This window comes from Geospiza fortis, unplaced genomic scaffold, assembly GCF_000277835.1.
Source record: "Geospiza fortis unplaced genomic scaffold, GeoFor_1.0 scaffold408, whole genome shotgun sequence".
In the NCBI taxonomy this organism is placed as follows: Eukaryota; Metazoa; Chordata; class Aves; order Passeriformes; family Thraupidae; genus Geospiza; species Geospiza fortis.
Window position 1 is genome coordinate 3,438,684 of NW_005054330.1, and position 27,761 is coordinate 3,466,444.

Here is a 27,761-nt window from a genome sequence, read left to right on the forward strand (position 1 = left end):
AGGTATCTACAGTAGATTTCCCTAGGACAGACATGAGCATGCTCAGAACTCTGTTTACTTAAGTAGCCATGGCTGCAGATTCAGCCTGGGACAAACCATGCTCCAGTTCCTTTTTATAAAGGCCATATCCAGTACTGCCAGAAGCTGTGAAACACAGGGGATCTGGGGCCATTTCTGGCTAACCATTAATGGGAATACTACATCCCATCAGCCCTCAGATACTGATTGCACAGCAAAGGCAGCATCTAGGAACTGAGCTAAGAACTCTGAATATATTTGTACCTCTTGCCATCCTCTGCCTTGCCAACAGCAGCTGTGGACAAGGGTAGATTTATGATGTGTTTTTCTTATTGAATTTGAAGGTGCCATGTTATTAAACATGATTTCTAACTCCTACAAAGAACTGAGCTCCTTAGCAAAAACCAGTAACAATAATTTACACTAAAAAAGCTTTCCTACACTAAATAACCATTTCTACAAGTGGTAAGAATTTGGCCACATGACAAGAAACTCACAGTGAAAACTTGGAACCTTCAATTCAGACTATAGTATTTAACACTATTGAACAGGCTGCAAAATAACCAGCTCCTGGCTGGACAATGAGAGCTTTCTGTCAGCCACTGCTTCCATGTACACCATGTGGTCAGCCACAAAATTATCCTGTGTTTAGATTTCCAGCTCTGGGAAAACATATCTTAGTATGGAAGTTGGAAGACATGATGTGAAGGCTCCTCCATCTGCAACAATTGAAACTGTGACTGTAAGAAACCTGAGACTGAATTACTGAATTCCCCTTAAGTACTTCACTCAGAGATAACAGTGCCCATACCAGTAAAACCATCAACTTCTGCTTAAGTGAGAATCCAGGGAATAAGTTTATTTCTTAATGGTCTTTTTCTTTTTTTTATGTAAACAGGAAGACTGAAGGTTCAAATAAAGGCAACAAAAAATCTCCTTATTTTAGGCTTGGAATGTTGGCAGCTGACACAAGGTCATAAGGGATAATATAATCCATTTTATTCAAGCTTTACATTCCACAAGACCAGCAATCACAACTAGAGTATTAAACTGAAGTATTAAGCAACAAGGCTTCTCATATCCTTCCATTTTCTGTTCTTGCATTTAAAAGAAAAATTCTATCAGAAGAAAGAATGAGTATGTGCTACAGGAATTTTTTTCTTCACTCACTCAGATCTCCCCTAATGCATCACACATATCAAGGGAGTCTGTGTTCAGTACACCTGACCAAAATTCTGTCTGGCTCTTTGAGAAAACTGTTAAAAACTCAGCAGCCTACATACCCCAAAACATTATCTTTTGTTTACATATCAAATTAACTTTCTGACCAGCCCGTGCTAACAGAAGTAAAGCCTGATGATCCAAAAGTAAGGCACTGAAGAGAAGGATTTACAGGTCTTAAAAACATTTGGAAGATAACACTGCATATATCTTTTCTAGTCTACTCATGACTTCACTTTTTCCTATTAAGTATGATAAATGCAAGGCCAAAGTGCAAAATTAACAATAATCATTGCCAAAAATCTTATGTAAGAGGTGAAAACAAGTCAGAAAAGCAATACCTGATGCATCCAGATGTTAAGCACCTTAGTCATCACCAGGCTTCATCCTCATCTGGGCTTGCATCTGGGCAATCATCTCCTGCATGCGGCGCAGCTGGAAGAGAAACACACCCAAGAGTTGACAACAATTTTGTGGGAAGAAAATCCAAGAAGTCTTAAAATCCAAGAATCCAAAAATCCAAGAAACCTTAAAACTTTTTTTTTTCATGGTAGAACACAGATCCTATTTTTTCTTCACAAACTGAAAATGTCCAATAATTCACAAAACCGATTATTTTGTTTTCTCCATCTCTTATTCTTCAGTTCAGTACATCAAACTTTCACTAAAGATTTGCAAGAATACTTGTAAGGAAAATTAAGTAATAGAATCCAAATATTTTGAAGCCAGCTATGCTTGCAGACCTGTGAATTAATATTTAACCCATAATAAGGAAAAGCAAGTTCTTTAGGTGTGCACAGAGCTACACCTGAGTGCAGCAGCTTTGTTCTGATACAGGTGCTCAAAGCATAAGATCATGTAGAGCACTCATCCTGTGACTATCAGAGAACTCTGCAAATTTTTAGCAGCAGTACCAGCCAAACATGAAAACAAGATTTAAAAACTATTTCAAATGAGAAATAGAAAGATGTTTATAAAATTTGGAACACCAGACTAAACATATTAAGCACCAATATTTTTTACATCTAAACAATTACTTTTCCTGGAAAAAAACTGTTTGCTTAAGGCATTTTCTTATAACACTTAGAAGTTAGTTTCCATTTCATAAAAGGCCACTTTTAGATAAAGCTTTGTTGCTAGTTGTTTTTCCAGAAAAAGATAAAATATTAATCAAAACAAATGTTCCCAAGACAGAAGAAAGAACACTAATATGGATTTTTAAAGTACATATGCAAATATCTCTAATTTGCTTTACAAATGACTGGGTACTTCCTTCCAAGTACAGGTGGGGAAACTCCACATACAGAACTACAAGAGCCCCATTTTACAAGGTGGGAAGGAAATGGGCTGCTGTTTCCATGCACACTGTATAACCTATGAGTCCACCTCAAACCAGAGATCATGCAAAAATCTGAGGCTTGTACAGCAATTTATCTTTTTTTAATTTATGTAGAGAAGTGCTTTCATTTATTTTCAGGGGGAAAACTAACTGAAAAAGTACTCTGTCTAAACAATTATACTCTATCTTCATCCACTCTACCACATTAACCTTTGTGATGTTTGTTACTCCATCAGGTTCAATACAAAAGAACCTGAGACAAATGCTTGAAAACAGCACGTGGTGTTGCTGTTGTTTTGCTTAAAAAAATCCAACAAACTGAAAGAAACCTCACAGAACAAGAAAAACTAACTGCAAGTGCCTATATCACTTTTTCTTGCCTGTTCTCAGATGCAGATTTAGGAAAAAGTAAGAAACAGAAGATTAACTAAAGAGTAAAAAAGATTGCAGCACAGCCAGCAGTACCACAGCTGCCTAAAACTCACTGGCTTATGGACTTATTCTCTTGCTGCAGCAGCACAGGGTCAGAGAGGCTAATTCAGGTTCCTGTGACTGCTGCAGAGATGCCCTCTGACAAAAGGAGATTCACACAGGAACAGCATGAAATGCAGCTAAGTCTGTGAGGATTATTATAAACCCATCTACATCTTTCTGTTAAGTACTTAAAACAAAAAACTTCTGATCAAGAAGATGGCAAAATGTTGCAGGAAGGAGGAAAAAAAAGCAGAAAGTTCCCAAAATCAGTGCTGGATTGATTCCATGATACAAGAAAAAAGAAAAGCTTCAAAGATCAACTTGTAAATATGTAAGACACCTGGTCTTTTGAACTGCTTCTCTGCAGATTTACCATCAGAATAAAACTAGCTTTTTGTAAGCTCTCCTACTTGAGCTTTCCCAAGAGCACTCCAAGCTGAGCCATGAAACATTCCCAAAATAGAAACCATTCAGTAATCACAGGGGGAGATACTGCTGCACACATATTATGGTGATTGCTCAAATGCAGAATTCTGCTAATAGCCAACATTATATTTTAAGACTTAAATACAGCACTGAGAATTGTATTTTCTTAACTTGAACTGATAAAAATATGCCCATAGCACAGAATAAATCAGATGCTGCATATGACACAAATATAAGGTAGCAAAAAAGCCCCAGGAACCCTACTCTGCTCTAACGTTAAGAGTGTAAAAGATTTTCCTTTTCCATCCACATGTGGTGTTTTTGAGACCTACTGGTGAAGTCACAGTCTTTTCCATTAGGCAAGGAATGGCAAGTTTCTGAAGCTATTTTAGAATAATCCAGTAGAAAACCTTTCAGGCACAAGGTCTGTGAAAAAAACGAGGCACGTCGCTGTCAAATTAAGAAAAGGGAATCAAGCTCGATTGTGCTCAAGGAGTAACCATGCTAGTCTCTTCAACAATTCCTCTTTGAGTAGAGAACAGGACACAAGAGCTGTTCCTCCATGTTACACTACAAACAAAACCAGCTCATGTTCACCTTTCTGGACCTACTGAATAGACAGAAAAACCTCTGCTCTTAATAAAGGAGAATATAAAAGAATCACACCAAAGACTGAAATTGATGTCATGTCAACATCTTCATTCCCTTTGCTGTTGGGGACTGCAAGCATCGAGGGCAGAAAATTACTTTGATCTTGCTCAGCAGAGTCCTCTCACTTGCAAGGGCAGCATTGATATATTTGTGTCCATTCCCCAAAGAACAGATGCTACAACATGACAGCAAAGGGCCAATGCACATCATGAGTGGAAGGAAGCTAGGAAACAATGTTTGGAAATCTGTTAAAACAAATAATTCCTGTAAATTCTCAGATAACAAAAGGCAAAAGAATAAACATAACCTTGGTATAAATGCCCCTTAGTTTACTTATGTCAGGTCTACAATTTAGTTCAAACAATCATGCAACCACTGCAGCAAACCAGAAAGGAAACAAACATTTAAAATGAGAGCTAAGGTTACAGAGTTAAAAGTGAACCATACATCTGGTTAATAGAATCCACACCCTTTAGAGAAACCACAGACACAGCTCTGCTGTACCTACAGAATTTCATCTCAATACCAACAGACACTATTCCTGTTTAAACAACATGAACAAATTCTCAGCCAACATGCAGGTATCACAGGAGGAGGAGAAATATTAAGAAATTAACTATATTTACTTCCCACTGATATGTTTCCTCTGTACCAAGTCTGATTATTTCTGCCCATGCCTTTACATAAGAAAGGCATAAGTGAAGATGCTGCAAGAACAGGGAAGATGGAAAACTGCAGATAGTGGATTTTCTAGTGAATGTTCCCATAAGAGCTCTTTTGATTAAATATACTTCCAATACCAAAGAACACAAGTAATTTTGTTAACTGAAGACAGGAAAAATATTCCTGATAATTTGGAAATGGGGCTACTATTAAGATAAATGTCTTCCATAGGACATGTTCACAAAGAGCAGAAGTCACTCAGGCCACAGCCATTGAGCTGTGCATGCACTGTTCCTTCAAAAAATAGCTAAAAGAAACAAAAAAAATCAATTGCTCAAAGAAAAAGAAAAAAAAAAAGCTTTTGCATCATAATTCCTCAGAGATTCCCATTGCAAGTTGGGGTTTTCTTCTTAGGAAGTTCTCCAGGACTAAGACTGCACACTTCACAGGGCAAGGCTGAAGCATTCTGCCCCCTGCACTGGGCAGTAACATCCCACAAAATAAATTAAACTTTAGACCTGTTTTTACTTCCCTCAGGTCTGCAGGTCTTCATCAGCAGCCATGCCATCTCTTCCCATGGAAGTTTGCCTCTTACCCCTCCAGACAATAATTTCCCCAAGCCCAGCAGGAGCTGGCAGGTACCTGCACACATCTGTCCCATCCTCATCCTCACAGGGCCACTGCTGCCCCCCAGCCTGGCAGCCCCACTGCTGTTACCCCTCCTGAGTCCCACACTGACCCAGGGCTCTTTATCCCATCTGCCAAAGGGTTACACACGTTCAGAAAGTGGAAAAACAGAGAGAAAACAAGTTCAACATTGTGTTCATTCTACCATATAGAGCCCACTGCTGACCAACTCCACTGAAAACAGAAGTGTGGAAAGATTTGCCCAAAGTCTCAGGGTAGCTCACTGGAGAAACCCAGAGGAGTTTATTCCTTGCTGTTTTCATGTAATCACAGCTTTAACATATTTCTGGAAGTACTACCTGTCAAAAACTTCAAAGGTTTTCATTAACAGAACATCTTCAGAGTAGGAAAAATATAGCACAAAACTACAAACTTTAAGTTTGTGCCCACTTACACTACAACATCAAAATCATCTGTTCTGCATCATATTTACAGTAAGGAACAAGAATATCTTTATGTCTATTTTCATTTTCCAGCTCTAAAAAAACAGGTCATCACTTGCAAATGAGCAAAAGCAAAACCAGACTAAGCAATAAATCCAAAATGACAGATTAGCAATCAGAAATTGGCTGAACTGGGGACCACATCCTTTGGCATAATAAAAGACCATTTAGCAAAAGTGATGCCTTGATAAAGATGATCCTGGCACTAGTTCAAGCATTCATTCCTTCCAAGGTTATATAAACCTCACCAAACTGTAAATAGAACATCAAGCACCGTTACTGATGGGAATGCAGAACAGGAGGGGAAATGGATATTTGTTTTCTCTGTGAAGGCCATGGAATGCAAACCCATTTCCTCTGTGCCTCTTTCCTCCACAGATTTTTCCCAGTCTGCACCTTAGGGATGATTTAGAGATGAAGAGACTTCATACCAGCTTATCTACAGAAGATTCAGCAAAGCCTCTTGATCTCTTTGGAACAATAGAATGCAGAAGTTAAAAATGTATTTGTTTTTTCAAGTTCTAACCTAATCCCCTGCAACTTCAACAGCAATTATTCAGAGATGATTAGCCCCAGAGGAAACTTACAAAGACTGTCCCCTGAGAAATTCAAAATTTCATCCCTTTAAGCCATGTTATATAAAAGACACATTACATATTTATATACTGGTCTATTTTGACCACTCTGTGTCAATGCATAAATAGAAAAAAAAATTATATATATATATATATGTTTAGTGCCTGTCATATCAACAGTTTCCATGGAAAATATTTATAGGAGACTTTCTTCAGACATAGGTCTTAAAATAAATAGTTCTACAAGGATACCCAAGATTCTACTGAACTCCTAGGCATGGACAATTTACACAGTTCAAATAACAGGAGAAACAGTTATGACTTAAATTCTTTATGTCTACTTGTCTGCTTGGAATCATGAAGGGAAAATAGAAAAACAAACAATCTTTTCCAAAAATGCTCTTGACTTTTTGAAGCATTCAGTGCTGCTGGCTATCAGCTGATGGGCTCCTGCTGCTTTGCACATGCCCCAGTAAATGGGGCAGTTAATTTGTGTACAGAACACTTGCAGAAGTTCCACTCTTGTATGTGCACAGTCATCAAGTGTGCTTATGCTGCTGAAATGCAGTTATATAGTGATAAATATGCAGCTCACTCCAGTAATTCATATTATTAACTACTAATTATGGTGATAATCAGCTGCTTCTGTATTTCCTTATGGGAAATTTTTTCCTATTTATAGCAGCATGCCAGGGTTAGCCAATAGCAAACCAGGGTCAGCTATTTTTAAATATGGATGCTATAAGGGAAAAAGGAAATGCACAGACCAAAGTAAATTTCAAAAATTTCCATGTATGGGAATCAATTTTCCACCTCAGAAACACACACAACTGTTTGTAGTTTTTTATTTTTTATTCCAAATCACTGCACATGTGCAATGATCTTTCCTGCAGTCATGGATGTGGATCCAAGCTGAATTGGATAAAAGAAGGATAAAGAGAAAAAACCCCACTATCTTACAATTGGCAGTAAGTCTTCAGCTTTCACACTGCAAGTAGTAAAAGCACTGGCAGCATACTGCTAGAATTTCAATATCAGGCTAAAAATTTCTGAGTCTCTACAACTTCAACATAAAAATTCTAAGCTAAAAGGCCTAGCAATAACTTGGAAACAGAGTGAGAAATCAGAGTGTGAAAACACTGATTTCATAAACTGACAGGCACAACAAAAATACTATGATGTAAGTCAAGGTTAAGATGAAAAAACACATGTATTAATTATATTATGAGATTTTTAAGACTCAAGCCTATTTCTACTCCATAGCCACAAGACATAAGAATAAATTTATTGGTAATGTGCTTGCAGTAAGCACCTGCATATCTGAAATGACATGAGACTGTCAGTCTATCCCACCACAGCACCCAGCATGTGTAGCTGACAAACATAAATTAATTTCAATACTTAAAATAGCAAATATCCTTATGGAAAATTAGCACCCAAACAGGAAATGATAAACATTCTGTCTACAACCAGGAGTGCACACCACCTCCCATCCACACTGCAAGTGACTATAAACAAAACACAGCAAGGGCCACTTGTATGGTCAGGTTCTGCCTGTCATTTTGCACAGCTCCATTCCTACCTGCCACAGGCAGCAGCTGATGCAGAAAACTGAAATTGGAACCTAGCATGGTTTATTAAAGAACAAGTTTTAGAAAGCTCCTCTTACCTCAGCCTCTTTCTGCTGGAGGATTCTATCCTTGTCCACCACTTCCTCTTCAACAGGCCTATTGAAGAAAAGAATGCATTGACAGCATAAAATACAGAAGTAAAAATCTCCAAGAACAGATTAAAGACTCATATTTCAATTAATATAACATCATCAAAGTCTACATTCTTCCATACAGGGCAAATTAGGACATTTTAAAAATCATGCTTCCCTTTTGTAAAAGGCCATTTTTACCTCACAGACTCCTGTTATTCACTCTCCATTTCTTAAAATTCGATTTCTTTACTGCTATAGGGATTTTTTTTTTTTTGCAATTTACTTCAATGAAGAGATTTCCTTCACTATCTATCTATGGTACAAAAATCAACCACTAAAAAGCAGTGTAGGCTATTTCATTTTTTCTTTAACATCAAAATGCTTTGCTGAATACTTCAAGAACAAGTGGAATGTGGACAAAAGTAAGTTACTATCCAAAAAGATGCAGCAAAGGTAGTTGTGGATTTTTTGCATTAAGTTGCCAAGAATTAAAAAAGATAATGAACTCCATAAAACACACAAATTACCAGAAAAGATTGTTTGGGCTAAACTTCTCTCTTTAGCTACACATGAAGGAGCAAGAGAAGCAGTACCTCCCTAAGCAGATAGACTGGGGCCTACTTAACTTTGCCCACTAGCATTCATTTTCTTCAAGCAGACATCATTACATAAAACCTATCTTGCTTGCAGGCACCTTCTTCCTGCACATTCCAATTAAAAGCATAGAGAAAAGGGGATTTCAGCTGCTTATAAGCACAGCACTTGGCTATATATTATTCCTCTTCAAGAAGAGCATTTCATACAAATTTCAGAATTCAACAGATTGGAATCTCATCAGAAATAATTGTTTACAGATGGGATTAGTTAGGAGGAAGAGCAGATCCCCTGTCAGTGGGCAGTGAGGAGCAGCAGAGCCCAGGGCAGCCCACACTTACTTGCCAGTGCGTTTTAGCCTCTCGGAACGGAAATTCTCGTAGTGCAAGTCTTGGGTCACCTCCTGCAGGTCCTGCATGTGAGTCCTAGAACATGCAAAGGGCTATTGAACACTCACTAAAGCAAAGGAAAACACACTTTTATCTTCTGTTTCTGTTTTATCTAACTAATGTATTTACCAGAAAAGTGAATCCTTATAGACCAAGCCAGGCAGAACTCTGCTTCCAAGTTCATTTATCTTTAATTCATTCCTAAGTGCCCCACCAATATCATTCAAAGACCCAAAAGATGCTGTCCTCCTCTTGGTCATTATTATTTCAGCTGACTTGTTCATCCCAGTTTTTGCAGTGTTAAGAACTTGCAAAGACAGTAATTCAGAAAGATACTTTAATTCCAAAAGTATTTTATTACTCTTAAGTGCTGTCAAATTATAATTTGTAACTGGGAACTAGGTGGAGCTGCTTGGCTCCTACAGCAGCTGACATTGCTTAACAATTTCCAATAGCCAAGAAAAAAAAGGAAAACCCACTTGCTCCCAGTGCCCAGCAGAGGGCAATCCCTGCCCAGTGCAGACCCAATTTGGAATGACACAACGGAATTTATTTCCAACAATAGCAAAACATCGTTTTTTAAAAAAATCACTTTAAACCATTTACGCAGGCAGAATATCCGTATCGGCTAAAATCATAACGGGGTGGGGTATCATATTTAACAAAGGATTTCCCCTACTGCTAAGAAAACTGCACTTTGCTTTTGGAATATTCTTCACTTTGAAGAGTATTTTAAAAGCCTTTCTGCCCCACCAACTGCACTATAACAAAACTTCAGTTGGTATATACAGCCATCAGATAAGTTTACATAAGGCATAAAATCATCACATATTTGGCAACATAAAATGTAGAAAATGTTTTCTGAATTGAGAGATCAGAGGGTACAGCAGAAAAACAAGCTGCAGGGGACTAAAATGTAACTCTCTGCTGGCATCAGGGCTGGTTTTAAATTAAGGAATGAACGTTGCCATAGGTTTGTAGCCATTGTGGCAGTTACGTCAGCACAGGAGATGGGATCACTTTACCATTACTCACACCAGCATTGTGCGCAGCTTGAGGAAATCATTGTGCTCTGGATTTTCAACCTCAACAACTCCCCAGGGATACAGGCGGCCTCTGATTTTTTTCCCCTTCACCTCAATAAGTTGATTGGATCCAATAACAGCAAAGGGAATGCTAGCCTAGTTGAGACAGAAAAAACAAGTTACTGTTTTGATTTTTGGCTGGTTAGTTTTTGTATTTTGCTTTGTCTTTCTTTTAAAGAAAGCACAATGATTCAAGTAACAAGCAAGAGAGGGGGAAAAGAAATGTTGACAAACATTCTCTACTAAAACCCTCTCACTTTAAAAAACCAACAAAACCCATTTTAGGCAATGGAATCTCTCCTTATGAGCACCTGTAGCTGTGTTAGGACCAATTTGTTTTAACAGAGGCCCAGAAGGAAATGACGCCTCACTTTAGGAACACTCAACTGTTGTTCAAGTACAGTTTGGGCATAATGTGTCATCTGACATAACATCATGCATGGAGAACAGCCAACAGAAACATACTTCAGATGCAGAGTGAAGTAGCTAGAAAGAGAATTTCAGACACATTCTTCAAACACCTTTGCAAGCACAAAGAGGAAATTACTTCAGTAAAACCTTGATTATCTGCTTTAACACAAGGCAAGTTGTTAATTAGTACAGCAACTATAACACCCACAATCTCTCTCCTCGCTCACATGTTAAAACGTTTGAGTCAGAAAACAGACTGCAAATACTAGTTCAAGGTGAACAGTGGTTTACACTTAAAAGAGGAAAGAAGAGAAAGTCATGACACACTACACTTGGAATTCTGATGAAGCAGAGACTGGAATAAAAGGGATTATAATTCAAAGTCTACACACAAAGAAAACTGAAATTTTCAACACATTGTGAAAGGAATAAAGTACCTTTAGGCATGTCGTAGATTGAAGAACTACAGCAGCAAAATGATAAACTAGGAGTGAAACTTGCCTTTAAAACTCTAGTTTGTTCTTTAAACTCCTCATCTTCATCAGAATCTGCATCAGGGAGCTGATAAATCCTAATGCCATGTTCAGAAATCTCATCCAGAACCTGAAAGTTTGCAAAAAAGAAAGAATAATACTCTTAAATCACTGAAGAAGTATTCAGTTTAAAATATATTAAATCGATTAACTAATCTGTCACAAATATTCACCTGACTCAGTGTCCAAATTGCAAAATAGCACAGGCTTGAAGATTTTTAAAAAGCACAAAAGATAAAAGTATTTTTTGAAAACACAGCAAGTAAATAATTTAAAAACACCGTAAGATTTACAAGGCAAATACAGAAGCAAAGTGAGGTTAATATGAAAAAAGAACAGAAGTAACAAGAAGGAAGACATTAGTGACAGAATCAAAACCATTCACCCCCTGTCAAAGTATATTTTTCTGCATTTCATACATTCAAAAACTGTAGAAGACAGTGCCTAGTGCCTCTTGAATCAAAAAAGATAAAAGCTTATTATCCACTTAAACTGGAGAAAGTCATTAAAAATCCACTAAGAAAAAGATCCTGTCCTTAAATAGTTTTCATTAATGTCTGAGGGTAACATAAAAAATACAGTATCTGTATTCCTAGGCACATTCTTTTACTAATGAAATCACTGCAGGGGTGAGCAGACAGCATTAACTCCAGGCCTTTGGCAGTTTGAAAGGGTGGCACAAGTCAATTCCTTTTTCAAAACCAAAGAGAATGTTTCTGCTGCCACACTACAGAATATACTTAAGTCAGCTCTTGTCACTGCAGCAAATGCACTGACAAGAGTAACTTTCAGTAAAGGAAGTGTGGTGGTATAAGGAGAGCATCAAGAAGGCTGAGATTCCACAATGACCCTCTTCGAAGGGATCCTGGATGTTTCAGCAGAATAGGGGAACTGTGCAAACTTCCCAGAGCAGCGACTGTAACCCCACAAACAGCACCTGAACCCAGCAGCTGCCCTGCTCAATGAACTCTCAGCACAGACAAAGTGTGGGCAAATTCAGGGAGAGTTTTAAAGTAATGGTAAAAATATTTAGAAGAGCCTATGTAAGGACTTGTGATGCCATTACTGTGTATACAACTGGAAATTAACTTGGCAGCATGAAAACAAGCAGACTTCAAATAGAGAGATCTAAATGAGCCTTCTCTGAGTATTGCTGGGTTCCTCCATCCTCTGTCATGATGGCAACCAACAGCTACAGTATAAATGAAAATTGTCCAACCAGAACTTGGTCATTTAACAGGTGTTTAAAAGAAAACAATTCTCCAGACCATTAGCAGAGGAAAGCCCATCCACAGCTGTTCCCTGACATTGTTTTCCTGCCAGGTATATAAACATCCCCCGCACTCACACACGCGTGCACACCGAGTACCACGAGCCCCCACCAACACAGAGAGCAACATTTTATAGAGAGAAAAGAAATTTGGGAGTAAGTGTTGCCAATAAGTAAATAAGACATTCACACAATGACGTTTAAATCAATGGATTTTGTTACTGTTTTGCAAAATGAAAGAGACCTGAACTGTCACCAAGTGACAATAAAAGATGCACAGCTGGGATGGGTGGGGCAGCACTGCAGCTCGATGCCTTTAAGTAGTTGCATAAAACAAGAAAGCACATTTAACCTGGCTGAGATCTTTGAGATAAAACTCAAGTGGAACAATAACGGGAAAGCCAACAGCAAGGGGTGCTAGAATAATATACTACAGCTGTTAAACCTAGTGCTTTCCTGAAAGGAAAAAGAATTGCAATAAAAACAAACTGCATTTTATGCTCCTAACAATGAAACAGCATTTTGCTTCTTCAAAACTGAATTTTATTGGCCTCAGAGGATTCTGTGTTCCTAAAGATTAGCCTTCCCATGGGAAATTAAAAAAAAGTCAAAATATTAGTTCCCCTCTCATGAAGTCATTCTTTTGAGCATGTTTCCTTAGCACCCTTGCATGGCACAGCTTGTGAAACTGCCGTGCATTTCTTCCCACTCAAGAGTTTGAAAAAATAACTTTGAATTCCAGAAAGCCCAAACAGGAATTACTCCAAGCTGGGTTTCCTTTGCAAGCACCACAAGCTAATCTTGCTGCTTAATCCATAGCGGCAAAACAAAAACATTTTACTTCAGATTGATGGCCAAATGGCAGAAACATCTAAAAAAAGTAAGACTTCAAGCTGCGTCAGCAAAGCAGGACTTTGATTCCTACTCTTGATTAGAGACTCTGTTGGCCAAGATGCTTTGAGTTAGAACAATATACAGTAGCTTTGATTTTCAAAGCTTTGGAAGCACATTATACATTTGACTTAATATAAACTCAGTTTGCAGAGTGACCTTTGCCAGCAGTATAAAAATAATGAAACTTGTTTACCTGGTCCCTAACCACTCCCTTGGACTACAGATATCCTTCTTCTTGTTGTATTTAGCAGTGCATAAATGTGGTGTCCATATGTCCAAGTCCAGACTTTTTTAAAGATCAGTTAGTCAAAAGTTAGTTAAATTCCCAGTGAATTATATTTTTAAATAATTAATGTTCCACTTAAATACCTCCTTCAAATCTTTCAACATCATTCTGTTGCCAAATGCTGAACCAAAAAGTAAGCAACTGTGAACACTGAGCCTGAAGTACACTGCTGAAGGGTGAATTATGGGGGTTTTACAAAAAGTGGCAGCTCCACAAACAGTGTGAGATAAAAATCTTACACAAAGTCAGTACAGTAACAGAAAAGGAAAAGCAATACAACCTGCACAATCAGCCACATTTTTGCTTTATCATTTCCCTATGAGTTCCTTCAATTTGAAAGCAGTGCACCTGTCATTACCTTATAGTATTTGTGGAGGAACAAAACTAAAGTTCAAGAGTTGGGACAGAATTTCTCCCAGCAAGATCCAAAGGTTCTTCTTGTCTCAATGAACAGACTTTTTAAAATTTCCTTCCTCCTTCCACGTGGTTCACCATAACGCTGCTCATTTCTGTACAAATATCTCCTTATCTCTCCAGTGGATCTTTGCCTGCATTGCAGACAAGGTTCATACAGTCACACTGTCCTCACTTTTAACTTTCTCAAGCACTAAGGGGCACTCTGGCCACTGCTCTCAGACATTTCCACTTCTCCTTTCAGGACTGTCTGAACCCTTGTTACAAATTGTGTTGTTACTGGGTGCACTGCTTTGTTAAGATGCATGAAGCCAAGAACAGCCACATTCTTAGCAAATGTAACTGGCAAAGCACATCAGCCTTCAGTGAAGCCTTCCCACCTCACACTTCCTCAAGATTAGGTCCTTGGCCAATACAATTTACCCCTCTTCAATTAGAAATTACTTTATATTTGTCTTTAATATTGTATGGGTTGCTCTGTTCTCATAATCAAGTGTTAGACCTACTCTTCTCTTCAGCCTCTCCCTCTCCTTCAGCGTCAGGGTGTCAGCCTTGGCAATCACAGGGACAATGTTGACCTTTCCATGAAGAGCCTTCATGAACTCCACATCTAATGGCTTCAGTCTGCCAACAAGTAGGGGAAAAAAAAAGATTTAAAATAGGCATGGAGTCTTGTGTTGTTTGTTTTATAACAGACCAAATGTATTAAAAATTATTTATTTCAAGTGTCCACATAAACAGTATTTTCAGAATAAATTAAGCCCTTAAACTTAATGCCTTTGCTTATCAACTTGATTGTGCAAAGTTTAAGTTGTAATTAAAACTGTCTCTATACAATGAAGTGGATATTAAAAACATTTATGTTTCTGGGTGATAAACAATGCAGTACTGACTGCCTTGAAACAATATTGAATGTAAAAGGGGACAAAGTAAAGGAAAGCCCTAATCTCCATGGACTGTTTTAATTGCACTGGCTAACTGATAGGTTGGGAACTCAATTAACATTACAGCTAAGTTACCAGTTCAAGTAATGAACAGACTTATGAACTTTTATGAAGGCACAACACTCTAAAGTACAAAAGCTCAAGGTTTTTCTTACCCATGCCCAAAAGGAGAGATGAAATAGAAGCAGCAGTGGACTCTGTTGTCGATGATGTGGCGCCTGTTCAGACCACTCTCATCGTGGAGGTACCGCTCAAACTGGTTGTCAATGTAGTGGATAATTGTTTTGAAGCTGTGGTATGGGAGGGGGGAGAAAGTCAAGCATCTTACATCAGCTTTAAATAATAAGGAAAGAATCAAAACACTACTGTTACAGAAAATTCAACTTCCTAGCATTTTATCCAGTACTGAGGAAAAATATTTTGATAATGCAAAAGAGTGTTTTCATAACAACCACCAAGAATCAATTTATGCCTAGAGCCAATTTCAAGTGTTACTCTGTTCACTGGATAAAAAGTTCAAGTGCAAGCTCAGAAAAAAGCACTTGGTACTGAGACAACATAGGAACAGAAGATTGAGGATTTTTCTGCTTGCTTTTCTGGGGGTAGGGGCTGAAGATTTGTTTTTAAACTGGTTGATGAATGACATATCCCGGATATCCTCTTGATTTACAACCCTGACCCTAGAGCCAGGTTTCTATAGTTACCTCTGAAAATTCTGGTATTCTGTTAGAATTAAGTACAAATACGTTTGCAAGTCATGAACTCAAGCATCACATGATTTATTAAGCTATTTTTGTTACCTTACAGAATTCTTTTCTGTTGGCAAAGGAAAAATCTACTAAGTTCAAGGCAATTTAAAATATTCCCTACAAAGATGTAAATGTGCACATTTCTGATCACAGATTAATCAGACCCAGAGAGCAGTGACTAGAGAGAAAAGAAAGCAACACATAACTAAAAAGATAATTTTAAGCTATTCCAGAGCATGCAGACACCTGCAAACACCATTTATATAAAAGGACACTTTATATTAGGTACTGCAGGGGAAGGGAACAGCTGACATAGATAAGGTGAGGCAGATGATTGTGTATCATGAACATGTCTTAAACTACTTAAGAAAAAACTAAGCAGAAAGCTTGAGAAATAGGAACACCCATATTTCTGTCGCTGAGAAAACACAAACTTGATGAGATATATTTAAGGAGGAAACAGAACAGATAAAAGAAAATTAATAATTTGGAAAATGAACACAGAATGCTGGCAAACACTGAATTAGGCAGCAATGTTTTACCCAGGGCTGCATGGCTGCAAAGGAGATAATAAAAGAAAGTAAAAAGAATGATGCAAGAGATCCTAGAGGGAATTTGATTCTCCAAAGCTAAGTAAGGTTTTGGATTGAGAAGGAATAAATCCACAGTAGAATATATACACACACATTTACATCATTGCAAGATTTGGCTATTCCAAGTAATATTAAGAAGACAACAAAGCAAAACACTGAATTAATTGGGTTTTGACCTTAGTGCTACTCATTAGGAAACAGCATCTTAATACCTACATGTGCTAAAACACATAATATGGTTTTTGTTCCTGTTAATCTTCAATACCTCTCTTAGCTGGTAAAAGGTAACAAGACTGAAGACATACAAATACTAGGACAGAAACCAAACACTAACAATGGGAAAGAACTATCACACATTTCTCTGGCAGTGTCATTAGTTGACGTGCAGTTTCCTAGGTCTAACAGCTCTAATTTTCCCAGTAAATACGGTGTCAGTGTCCTGTACCTCCTGACTTCCGGGAAACACCTGGCTTACACCACACTGCTGTCATTACATAGGAGATAGCACATCCTGTATTCTAACAGCAAACAACACAAACGCTGCATTTAAACCCACTGGGGGAAAATGAACAATATTATCAAGCTGCCAAAACCTATAAAATATAGCCTTAGTTAAAAAAAAAAGCAAAAGAAGAAAGAAAAAAAAAATTAGCAGCAGCCAAAGAGCTGAGAGCAGCTATCAAAGAATGACCTGTGACACTGCAAGCAAGATGAAATAGAGTGTGATCAGCAATATCTAACAAGTTCACTTATAGTCTGTTTTTGTCAACCACTTTTTGAGGCCAGATATCAAAGTAAATCTAAGCATCAAGCAATTTTTTTCCTCTCTTGATTAGATCCCCTCTGTTCTGATGGAAGATGTTATTTTAAGGACACGCTTCTCTCATGATCCCAACGTACTTATGCATGGAAAGACTTTGAACACGTCAAACCTCCCACCACAAAGAATTTTGCTGTTCTCCAAACACACCCCTAAACTGATGCTATGAGCAATCCTAGGTGTGGGTCTGATTCTAGAATACAGAACTCCAGCCAGCACTAAAGCTTCACACAGAATCTTTAAAAAATCACCATGGTTAACTGTGGTTCACCTCCACCATACCTCTCATACTGTTTTAAGTACAATAGCATGCAGAAAACAAGAATTACTCTACTTCAGAAAGTGTGTTGTACTAAATCTATAACAAATCATTTCCCAATCCAACACTGTTGTTTTTCCAACCCAGCCCAATAGATCTCCTGGACACACTCCTACTAGCACAGAATCCTAATCAGTACTTCTTTGACACAAAATACATTAAAATTTATTTCAGGTCCCACCCCTGAAAGTCAAACTCTAAAATTTAGCTCTTTCATCAATGCACAGAGACTAAAAGCCATTAGGGAACCTACTCAGGAGAAAGATATTTGAAACTCTCTCAGCAATTGCTACCTCCTAGAGACACCATGCCACTTTGATTTACCTGTGTTCAAAAACAGCCTCAGTAAAATTTGTCACCTTGAAAAACAAGTAGTCTGCACAAATTGCAGCCTTCCCAAAAAAAGGGCTTTATAAATCTTGGATCATGATCAGCACTATCTACTGGTGAACCATGATTGCGGTAAATGCTCCTGAACACAAACATAAGTTCAAGAACATGAACTTGCTCCTTCCTCTGAACTAGCAAGGAAGGAAGGTGGTTGCTCTGGGTTAGTCTTCACTACAGCTCAAAACAAAGAGTCTGCCCATCCACGTCCCCAAGACATCCTGTAAAGATTAAGAGACTTTGTCAAAATGACACTTGCCATGGCTGAAAGGCTTTTCATGTGACATAAGTGGACTAAAGAGATACCATTAACTGCATCTTTTTATTTTGTAAGATGTAAGTACTATTTGTTCCTGTAGTGTATTTGATGTTTCAGATTTGTCACATAAAATTACGTGTAACTTGTTCTACTCAGCTCTGAATCACCACAGAATGATTCTGTTCAGAAAACCTCCGAAAAGAAAGGGGAAAATCTGAACACGTAGGTCTCTAAGAAACATCTGAGCAGAATAAACAAAGGGCATTAGAACACAATCAACAGGAAGAGCTCTCTCCAACACAATGCACAGGCTGCAGAGCTCTCAGCTCCAGCGGAAGGAAGCTCTAGTCAACAGTGCACAAAATAAGCAAAACCATGATGCAGCCCAGAAAGATGCCTTTTTTGTTATACCAAAAGTTCCATTTTTTTCAACTTATTAGAATAGGAAAAGTGGAAGGAAAATAAAAATCTCACTAGAGCTTCACTTTCAGACTTTCATTTAGTGTATTACAGAACTTCACTGCCTTCACTTTTGCTGTGCTCCTACATCTACGCCATAGAAAGAAGAGAAAAAACACCTGATAATAAGAATACTGAAGATACATCACTCTGTCACTGCAAGATTGCAAAACATTCTATTAGCATTATATATGTTTATTTTATCTGCTATTTATTTATTTCCTGGTTTTTAAGTGAAGGACTCAAATCAACCTGTATTAACTTTGTGTTCCATTTCTCTGCACAGTGACCCTTGTTTGCCTTGGGATTACCACCACCACAAATAAAGTGTCAACAAAATTAACAACTAAATAAAATAAATATTGTTGGCACTTCTTAAAAGACAACCATCTGAAAATTCAAAGTTTTAATCCACTAAAACTAGAAGCACCCCAGTAAGGCTATCTCATCTTTATTTGAAAAAATTCATCAGCTTTCCACAGTTAAAGAGAATTGCCTGAATGTGATTATTTGGAAATTACATTTATGAATTCAGTTTGTTACAAAATGCCCCGTTCCTCTGTAGCTGCTTTACAGATTTCTTTCTTCATAATCATTATGTTAAAGCAATTATGTATATTTTCCAGTGTATCTACTAACAATTATTTCATCCATTAAAGGTTGTCGTTGATATTTAGGCCAGAGAGAGCCAAGTGGTAACTTCATCATAAAAAACCACCAGTTCTACCCAAGCTGCTGGTAGTACATATAGAGCACAGGGAAAGAAAAAAAATGTCTTAAAAACATGGACACTGGATGGGCCAGAGACACAGACAGTAAAAGACAAAAAGTGTCCCCCCACCAGAATTTTGTTCTATTAGAATGACCATAGAGACAAAAAGCTGACTGCAGTGCTCAGAGAAACTTTTTGAAGGAGAGGCTGTTAATTTTGAGGCAGAATCATAGACACACTCTACAAAACTGTTAAAAACATCAGAAGTGGTTAGAAAATTGAAATTGGAAGTTGTAGAAAGTACCAGACACACTAGAATAGTGTTTGTGTAAGACACACACTTTATTGACAAAGCAGTATTTGCACACATACCAGTCCTGGCTGTTAATGGCATCTCCATATCCTGGTGTGTCAACTACAGTTAAACGCAGCTTCACCCCTCGCTCCTCTATCTCTACTGTGGAAGCTTCGATTTGAACTGTCCTCTCTATTTTCTCTAAAATAAAGGAACATTTGGATTGTTATTTGCCTATCAATTCCTGCAGAGACCCCCACAGGAGGAACTGCAAGCTCAAGGTGTGTAACCTGCATGACATAAAATATTTTATCAAAATACACAAAGTAGTAAGCAGAATTTAACACCACGTTTTTGTAAGTAAACAAGAAATGATGAATTAAAACATGGGTTTACTTATGACAATGTGCAAAAATAAAATAATAATACTCAGAAGCTCAACAGATTCTTTGTTAAAAGGTTATTTACACCTCTAACCAGGATTTAAGGCACTACAGACAAAAAGCAGTGAGAAGAAATTAGAGGGGATTAGAGTAAAACCACATTTAGATATATTGATACCTAAAAGGTTTGGGAGGTGGTTTTTTTAATAGCAGCTGATAAAGAAACAAAAGCTGTCTTTCAAAGGAAATCTAAATAATAAAATGACAGCCCAACAAAACATAATTTAGAAAATTTAAATACAGCATGACAAAGTGGTGTAATGGGTAAAGAATGAAGCAATATTAACTGAAAGAACAAGAAATTTTATAGGGTGGAGTGTGCTGGAGGAACTGCAAAACCACATTTACCTGCAGCTCCAGGAATATAACGTTCTGGATAAAGATCAGTCAGGAACAGACTGTTAATTAAAGTGGATTTTCCTAAGCCAGACTCACCTACAAACAAAATAATTCAGGTTATTAAGCATATATACTTTTAACTCCAAGATTTTTAAAGCACCTTGTCTTTCTCCAAGCCCACATAATGGAGGAAAAATAATTTGTTCATCAGGATCCACCCTAGCTTTTGATATAAAAACATCAAAGGTTCAGCTAAGCACTTTGAAAACACTGGAAAAACAAGCCTCCAGTGTTTTCATAAATGTAACATGAAAATTGTAAGTTTACTGTAACAGATGTCACAATAAAAGCTGAAAGGTCATACAGCACTTGGACTATAGATCTAGAGATAGCTCAGTTACTTGAGAGAAATTACAGCTTTTTTCATTTAAACTTACAAAATCAGAAGCTAAGGTTTTCCTAAGCTACAAATTGAACCTGGAACACTGCTGGGAAGACAAATGAGTAAAGCAATTCCAAACTAATAGTCAAGTTCTGCTCCCTTACACTTAAGCCCATACATGAAACTGAAAATCATCAAGCAAATTATTAAAAATTCACCTGAGAAGTTTCATAATTCTGTAACTTCAAATGATACAAACTTTGTCCTACATCTAAGTAACGAAGTTAAACATGTAAATTTAACTACTAAATCTGAGTTACAAAAAATTGCTTGTTTCCTAACTCAAGGAATCAAAGGAGTCAGCATTTAGACCAACTGGCCATATTATTTGAGATGAAAAAATTATTTGTGTTTCTTGTCACAAACTACATGACACAAGAACTCTACAATTATCACAAACTACCTGTTTATGTCACAAATACTGCTGAATACTGTCATCAAGTAATCCCAAATGGTACTACAGAGCACATTTTCATTTTTCAGACTGCTACAAGAGAGTCACTGTGGACTCCTTTTGCACATGCAAACCATTAAACTGATTTAATGTAAACATAATTCAAATCACTAGGAAGAGCTTTGTGCCTACAGGACTCCCCATAAAAGAGACTCAGAGGTGCTCATTGACAGAAAGGCAAATTAGAGGTTTATCTCTGACACCAGAGTGAGTCAGTACAGAACAGCAGAAAGCACAACAGCAGCATCACCATTTCAACAGCAGGACACTCACTGGGTGCATTCATGCCTTCAGTGGGGAAACGAGAAAGATTAAACAACCACCCCTGTCATCTGATGAATAAGAAATGCCAAAATGTCCTCCTTGCTCCAAGTCATCATCTTCAATCACTATAAATACTCCCTCCTACTAAACATGACAAAACAGTAACAGATGTAATTAGAAAGTGTATAGAGGTTCAAAGCATTTTCTACTGCTAACAGACAATTGCTAAGTAGGAAGATGTACACATCTATGTGAAAGAAATGTTGTTGTATAACAGTCAAAAATACTTAAAGAGCTCACTTACCAACCACCATGAGTGTGAATTCAAAGCCCTTCTTCACAGATTTCCTGTGAACCTGGTTGGGCAGATTAGCAAATCCCACATAGCCTGCCGAGTCGGAAAACTGACAAGAAAACAAAGGTTGAATATAAATGAGATCCCCTTCCCCCTAAAAAGCTGAAAAAGAGTTTACTTGATTTAACACAATAAAGTGCAGGGGTATATAAAGCACAAGGAAGAATAGAGAATTAAACCATTTTTGCTGCAATAGCAAAGCAGACTTTAAAAAGGCTCATTTACCAAGCAAGCTGATATAAATAGAAATCAGATAAGTACCTTGAGCTACAGATACAAGTCTCCCCTTGGACAAAATAAAAATCTGCAAGCTTACAAGAACACACTATTATTAATCTTAAGAAATAAATACAGCTCAAAATAAAAAATTGTGTTCAAATTTGGTGTCTGCTGCTACTATCTTCTATAAAAATAATGCATATGCTTACAGGTTAAAAGCAAGAACATTGTACTAATGGGGGATTACTGAGATACAATCACACAGAGATGTATCTTTTGCTGCTTAAGTTGTTCACCTATCTACACAATCTTTGACTTCACAAAAGCAGGAAAAAGAAACATGCCTGAAAAACTTCTCAGAGAGATTTGGGCTATAAACAGGGCAGTCTGCTGCAACATCTGTTACCCATTGACTGAAAACCTCACAGGAGCCTAAATAAGAAGTGCAGCCACCTGATTTAGGGACCTGTGGGCTATCTGGAACCAGGTGTCTTCTTCACAGATGAGCTTATGACGAGAACAGGTTTTTTACAACGCCATACACTCCCAGCAGTGTGGGGCGATACAAGGGAAATCACTTAAAAGGTAATTACTTATTTGCTAACAATCCTTTTAAAGCCCATCCAGGTGGGCAAAAACATTAGGAATGAAGGTTTGTCACATGAAATTTCCTTAGGTGAAGGTGCCATTTTAGCTTTGTAAGCAGAGACTGAATGTCTGGTGAACACCAGAAAGTCCACCACTAGGATCACATACAATCTCTGTTTCAACTAAGCAGTTCCTTTTAAGAAACACATCTGAAGCAATAAGGTATAATTTATTCACAATTTTAGCACTTCAGTGAAACTACAAATGTTTTTAGAAGTTAAACAGATTCTACACAAAATATTAGCTATGCAGCCATCTCTTTACCTTTACTTTTTCACCGGACTGAGACATGTTTCTTCACTTCAAGTTTCAGCTACTGGAAGAAAAAAAGCCATAGCACATGTTAGCTGACTTGAAGATTACATTACTTTTAATTTTGAACTGATCAACTGCATGTAATAATCACATTTTATTCTAGTAGAATGAAATGTCACATATTCAAGGATTACTAGAACAAACAAGCCATAATCAAAATGTCTTCCTTCTAAATAAATCACAGGAGTACTTAATTTAAATACTTTAAAATTTCAGAACAGAAAAATTCCTTTAAAATGCAAAATATTAAAATTTAGTATCATAACAAACTTTCACCCATCCTGTTTTTGTAGAAGGATGGTTCACAGATAGGTGAATGTAATGCAAATGTTGTCCAAACATTACATTTGAGAATTATTACCACATCCAAAAATTCTGATGAGAACGGACACCTACAGGATTCCCAGGTAAGGGTCAGAACATAACATTATTTTCAGTGACTTCAAAGTGCTGTTGCTGAACAGGACAGTACACTTGGCTAACCCATGCTGGACACAAAAATTCATGCCAGGGTGAAGGACTATCAAAAGAGATTTGTTCTTTAGTTTCAGACACCCAGAACAGCTGGACTTTGGCAAGCCTTTATCTCTTTACTCAAGGATGTTAGCTGTGCTATAGATTAGTTATCAGGGCAAGAGCAAAGCCCTTTCATTTAGAGCAGCCCCAGAGCAGGGACAGGAAACTCAGAAGCGGCAGGAGCACTTCACAGCTTGGTTTGTTGACAATGCAGCTCTTGGCCTGGAAAAGTAGGGAAGTGACCTATGCAGGCACCTGTGTGTTCAGACCTTCCTGTTGGGTAGCAGGAGTCATTTTAGCAGGATACAGTCCAGTTTCTGACACTGGCAGTTTGACAGTCAAATCCTGGCACAGTCCAAGCTCTGGACTGAAGGAAAAGTCGAAATTAGCATAATTGCTGCTTGGAGTTCTAAAGAAAACAGATCTTCAGCTCCCATGGTATTTCATTTGCCCTGCAGCAGGCATTTAAAATCCTGGCAGCTGTGCAGGTACCAGCTACCCTATAAGCAAGGAAAGTTGGGTTTTTTTCCTGCTCCAACTACTTTTCCCCATACTCAGATCATTTGCTTACTAATGAAAGCCCAATGCACCCATTGCCTGGAAAATAGGGAGGTCCTCATTCTAATCATCTGTCAGCTTCTAATTGTGTATTTCTCAAAACATTCTGGAAAGCACCCCTTAAGAATGGCTTTGAAAACCAGAACTTCTTTTCCTTCGACCAGTATGCAAAGGCTCATTCCAGCCTCCAGCCAACCATTGTCACAGATTCTTAAAGACACTCACAGTCCCACTGACAGAAGTAATTCTGTTGACATCTTGTTTCTAAGTTTGGAAACCTCTGTTGTCACCTTGTCAATAAAATTAGTAGCATAGTTCAAGAGTTTAGAACAGCTCATAGTTACTGAGTGCCAATGCAGATATACCTGACCCATTTCTCACAGTAATGCCAGAGGAGAATCACCCAGGCCCACTGCCCATAGATAAAGGAGAGACAGGGGAATGATTCAGGTTTCAATATGTATGGCAAATTCCCTACTTCTACTTTAAGCTGACAGTGTTGTCACATCCATTGCAGCATTACTCAAGTTACTTGATTAAAAAGCAGAGGAGTCAAAATTGCCATCAACTGATTATGACACATTCAGCCTCAAAGTTAGTCTGTTATCTCATAAAGAACATTTTTTCATAAAATCATCTGTTCCACAAGTATAGCTCACAAAACCTGTTTCCTACAAGGCAAACCACATCACCTTGTGTCTTACTCTGACTGAAAATTGCTGCAGGCAAAGCAGCAGCCCAGCTGCTCTGACCACATCATGGCTGCAGCTCACACGTCCAGTCAGTAACTTCCCAATGTCTTTTGTTAGAACAGAAATGTGCTAGCCAAGTTACCTCAACAACAACAAAAAACCTCACAGAAAGACCTGCTGTTCCACAACACCTAAGGTGCCACAGTTCATTTAGGAGCTCAATTGCTCAGCCTTGACATTTTGCAATTCCTAATACTGCCCTCATGAGGTTTCCTCGAAAATCATTCCACCAAACTTCCCTGGTGACCGTGTGCTGCCTTCCCAAAGCTCTACCATACAGTACAAATCAAAATTAACAAAATGCCAGACGTTAAATCCTCTTTCAGCACCAAACAAGCACAGCACTCCCAGCACTGCTCACCAGTGAGGGCTTGGCACTGCACCAGTCCCTGCTGTGCATCAGTGAGCACAGAAAGCCACAGCTCTGTCTGCACACAGCTGAGTCAAACAGCAAAACAAGGTGAAGCTGAGTCTCTGACAACACTCTGGGGAGTTCACACACCTGAAAATTGTAGCATCTAATTTCCTATCAATTGTCCAGAACAAAATGCATAAAAAACCTCCACAACTGAGGCAAACCAGAGCAAGAACTGTATCTGCTCCACTTTAGATTTTCAAAGTACTCTTTCAATCAGTATAAGATAAGCAAAACAGCACATACAAAACAGTTCAAGGAGAAAGGAATAGATAAGATACATTTGCAACAACTTACAAAAAGCAGTGAAACTTTATCTGTAAATAATGCTGGGCTCTACTTAGCAGGCCTAGCAGTAAAAAAGGGACACTGTGCTACCGCATAGGAATGTCCAAATCTGGTTTTGAACAGTGAATAACACTACAAAGTTTCATTTTGGATTCCAACAAATTCCTATCCTGAACAATTTGATGCTGGCAATGCAAAGGAGCAAAGTGCCACCGAGTTCAGCTGCAGCTGGAACGTGCCACCCCAGTGTCCTCTGCTAAGAGCAGCATTCCGGGGAGAGAGAAAGAGAAGGGAAGGAAAATGGGTCATTTCCTTTGTTCCTGTCAGGATGCAAGAAGTAAACTGTGAGGAACAGGCAGACTGGGAGCTTCTCAATAGGAACCAGCACAAAGAAAGCACTACAGACATGTACAAAGAGCGTGGCCATATAAGGATATCAGACAACATTTTCAAATAATCACATCTGAGTGACCTTACAGCCATCTGGACAAGCAGAACAGCCCTCCTGACTTCTCAAATAAAGCTTCTTTCTTCTGTCAGAGGCTGTATAACTCAGATACTTTTTTGGCAGTATTTAATAGCCACAGACAGGAGTAAAGACTTAAACAGGTTTCCCAGTGCTGGAAATGGTCTCAACAACATCAGCATTCTGAATTCACTTTTCAGATTTAAAGTAGACAGGGACACCAAGATATGTCAGTAAAACAGCAGTATTTATGGTTTCTCACTAAAAGAGCTACAAAACCCAAGGAAGATATGTCAAATCTGAGTCACATCAATATTAATAGAAAAAATGGCATGATTCTGTGAATCACCAAGTTCTAACAAATGTATCCAGCACAGCCTGTTCTGTGTGCCATGTTTGTTCCTGGCATGTCCTCACCTCCACTGTGGGAAACCTCCTCCAGATGAACAATCCCAGATGATTTCATTTTTCCTCATTAGAAACAGGTATTATCAATTCAAGGAGTGCTCTTTTACACACTAACAATTCTGCTTTACTCTTATTCAGGAAAATTACTGCATCACTTCCACCAAACATGGAATTTACAGAAAATGCAACAACCCAGCTGTGACTTTTCCAGACAGACCACGCTATGGCTTGGAACTGATGTTCAGAGCTCATAAGTTCTGCAGACTTCCTTCTGGTATTGTATTTAAACCAAGGAAACTGTACAGGGATTACTACTGGGAATGCATCAAAATTTGGAACATGCCTGTGACTCAACAGCACACATATGCACAGCAAAAGGAACAAGGACTAAAGAAGAGTTCAACCACCTGTATGAGCATTATTCTTAAAAAGTTAAGAAACAGCAACACACGAACCTAAAGCTCTAATCTTAAGTATTTTATTTAAAGCTCCATTTCAACGCTAACACATGACTCTTAACAACTCCCTTTCATACTGTTTTATCAATGAAAACAGCCACTTGAAATGCACAAAGGAGCCAGTGATACCGGATCAGTTTTAGGGATGATGTTGTTTCTATGCAAGCAGCGTTTGACAGTATTTTTGCCGAGTTACTGTGTCAAAAAGCACTGTTAAACGGACCTATAACTGTGAAAAACGGGGCCTTTTTAAATTAAAAAGATAAACATATTAGCCACGATCACTCATCAGGAAACAGGCAGCTCTGCCTCACACCCACAGAGCTGAAGTATAATTGTGTACATACTGCCAACGCACAGCAAACTGGTAAATTTGTATTTAAATCATTTCCAAGTCATGCTTAAGTCTCACGATACCATGAAGTCTCTGACCTGCACGTGAACAGTAATTAAAGACAAACAGAAGTCCAGCAGGGGTTGGGTCTGTTGCCAAAGCAGGCACGGGTCGCTCTGTGCATCCCCCGCCGCAGCCCCGGCTCCCGGCAGCCGCGATCCCACGGTGGGCGCTGCAAGTTTGAAAGCATCCGAGGAATGCCTGAGTGGAGACAGCACTTCCTGCTCCATCCTCTCCTCGCATCTCCGGCTACCCCAGCCCCGCGGCCCTGTCCGCATCTCACATTAATCCCTCCTTGCTTTAAAAACAAATCAAGGGGTGCGCGGAACGGCCCCACGGCGGCGTCCCGGGGCTCCTGCCCCGGCTACACTTCTCCCGTCCCCACACACCGGCTGCACAACCCTCCCCGCAG

General features: G+C 38.4%; 1 protein-coding gene across 2 annotated transcripts in view; it reads right to left on the bottom strand.

Annotated features, from left to right (window-relative positions):
• The window catches only part of LOC102042233 (septin-2), a 33,340-nt gene extending 5,802 nt beyond the window's left edge, over positions 1 to 27,538 (bottom strand). For both annotated transcript variants that reach the window (XM_005421456.2, XM_031057430.1), the window contains exons 1-12: positions 27,388 to 27,538; positions 23,044 to 23,095; positions 21,862 to 21,961; positions 20,407 to 20,493; positions 19,693 to 19,816; positions 15,178 to 15,312; positions 14,585 to 14,702; positions 11,183 to 11,284; positions 10,221 to 10,366; positions 9,138 to 9,221; positions 8,167 to 8,224; positions 1,581 to 1,674 (exon numbers count right to left, since the gene is read on the bottom strand). In XM_005421456.2, coding sequence (XP_005421513.1) covers positions 1,606 to 1,674; positions 8,167 to 8,224; positions 9,138 to 9,221; positions 10,221 to 10,366; positions 11,183 to 11,284; positions 14,585 to 14,702; positions 15,178 to 15,312; positions 19,693 to 19,816; positions 20,407 to 20,493; positions 21,862 to 21,961; positions 23,044 to 23,070 — 1,050 coding nt within the window. In that variant the 5' untranslated portion in view covers positions 23,071 to 23,095; positions 27,388 to 27,538 and the 3' untranslated portion in view covers positions 1,581 to 1,605. The remainder of the gene's footprint in view (positions 1 to 1,580; positions 1,675 to 8,166; positions 8,225 to 9,137; positions 9,222 to 10,220; positions 10,367 to 11,182; positions 11,285 to 14,584; positions 14,703 to 15,177; positions 15,313 to 19,692; positions 19,817 to 20,406; positions 20,494 to 21,861; positions 21,962 to 23,043; positions 23,096 to 27,387) is intronic.
• Positions 27,539 to 27,761: the final 223 nt, after the last annotated feature.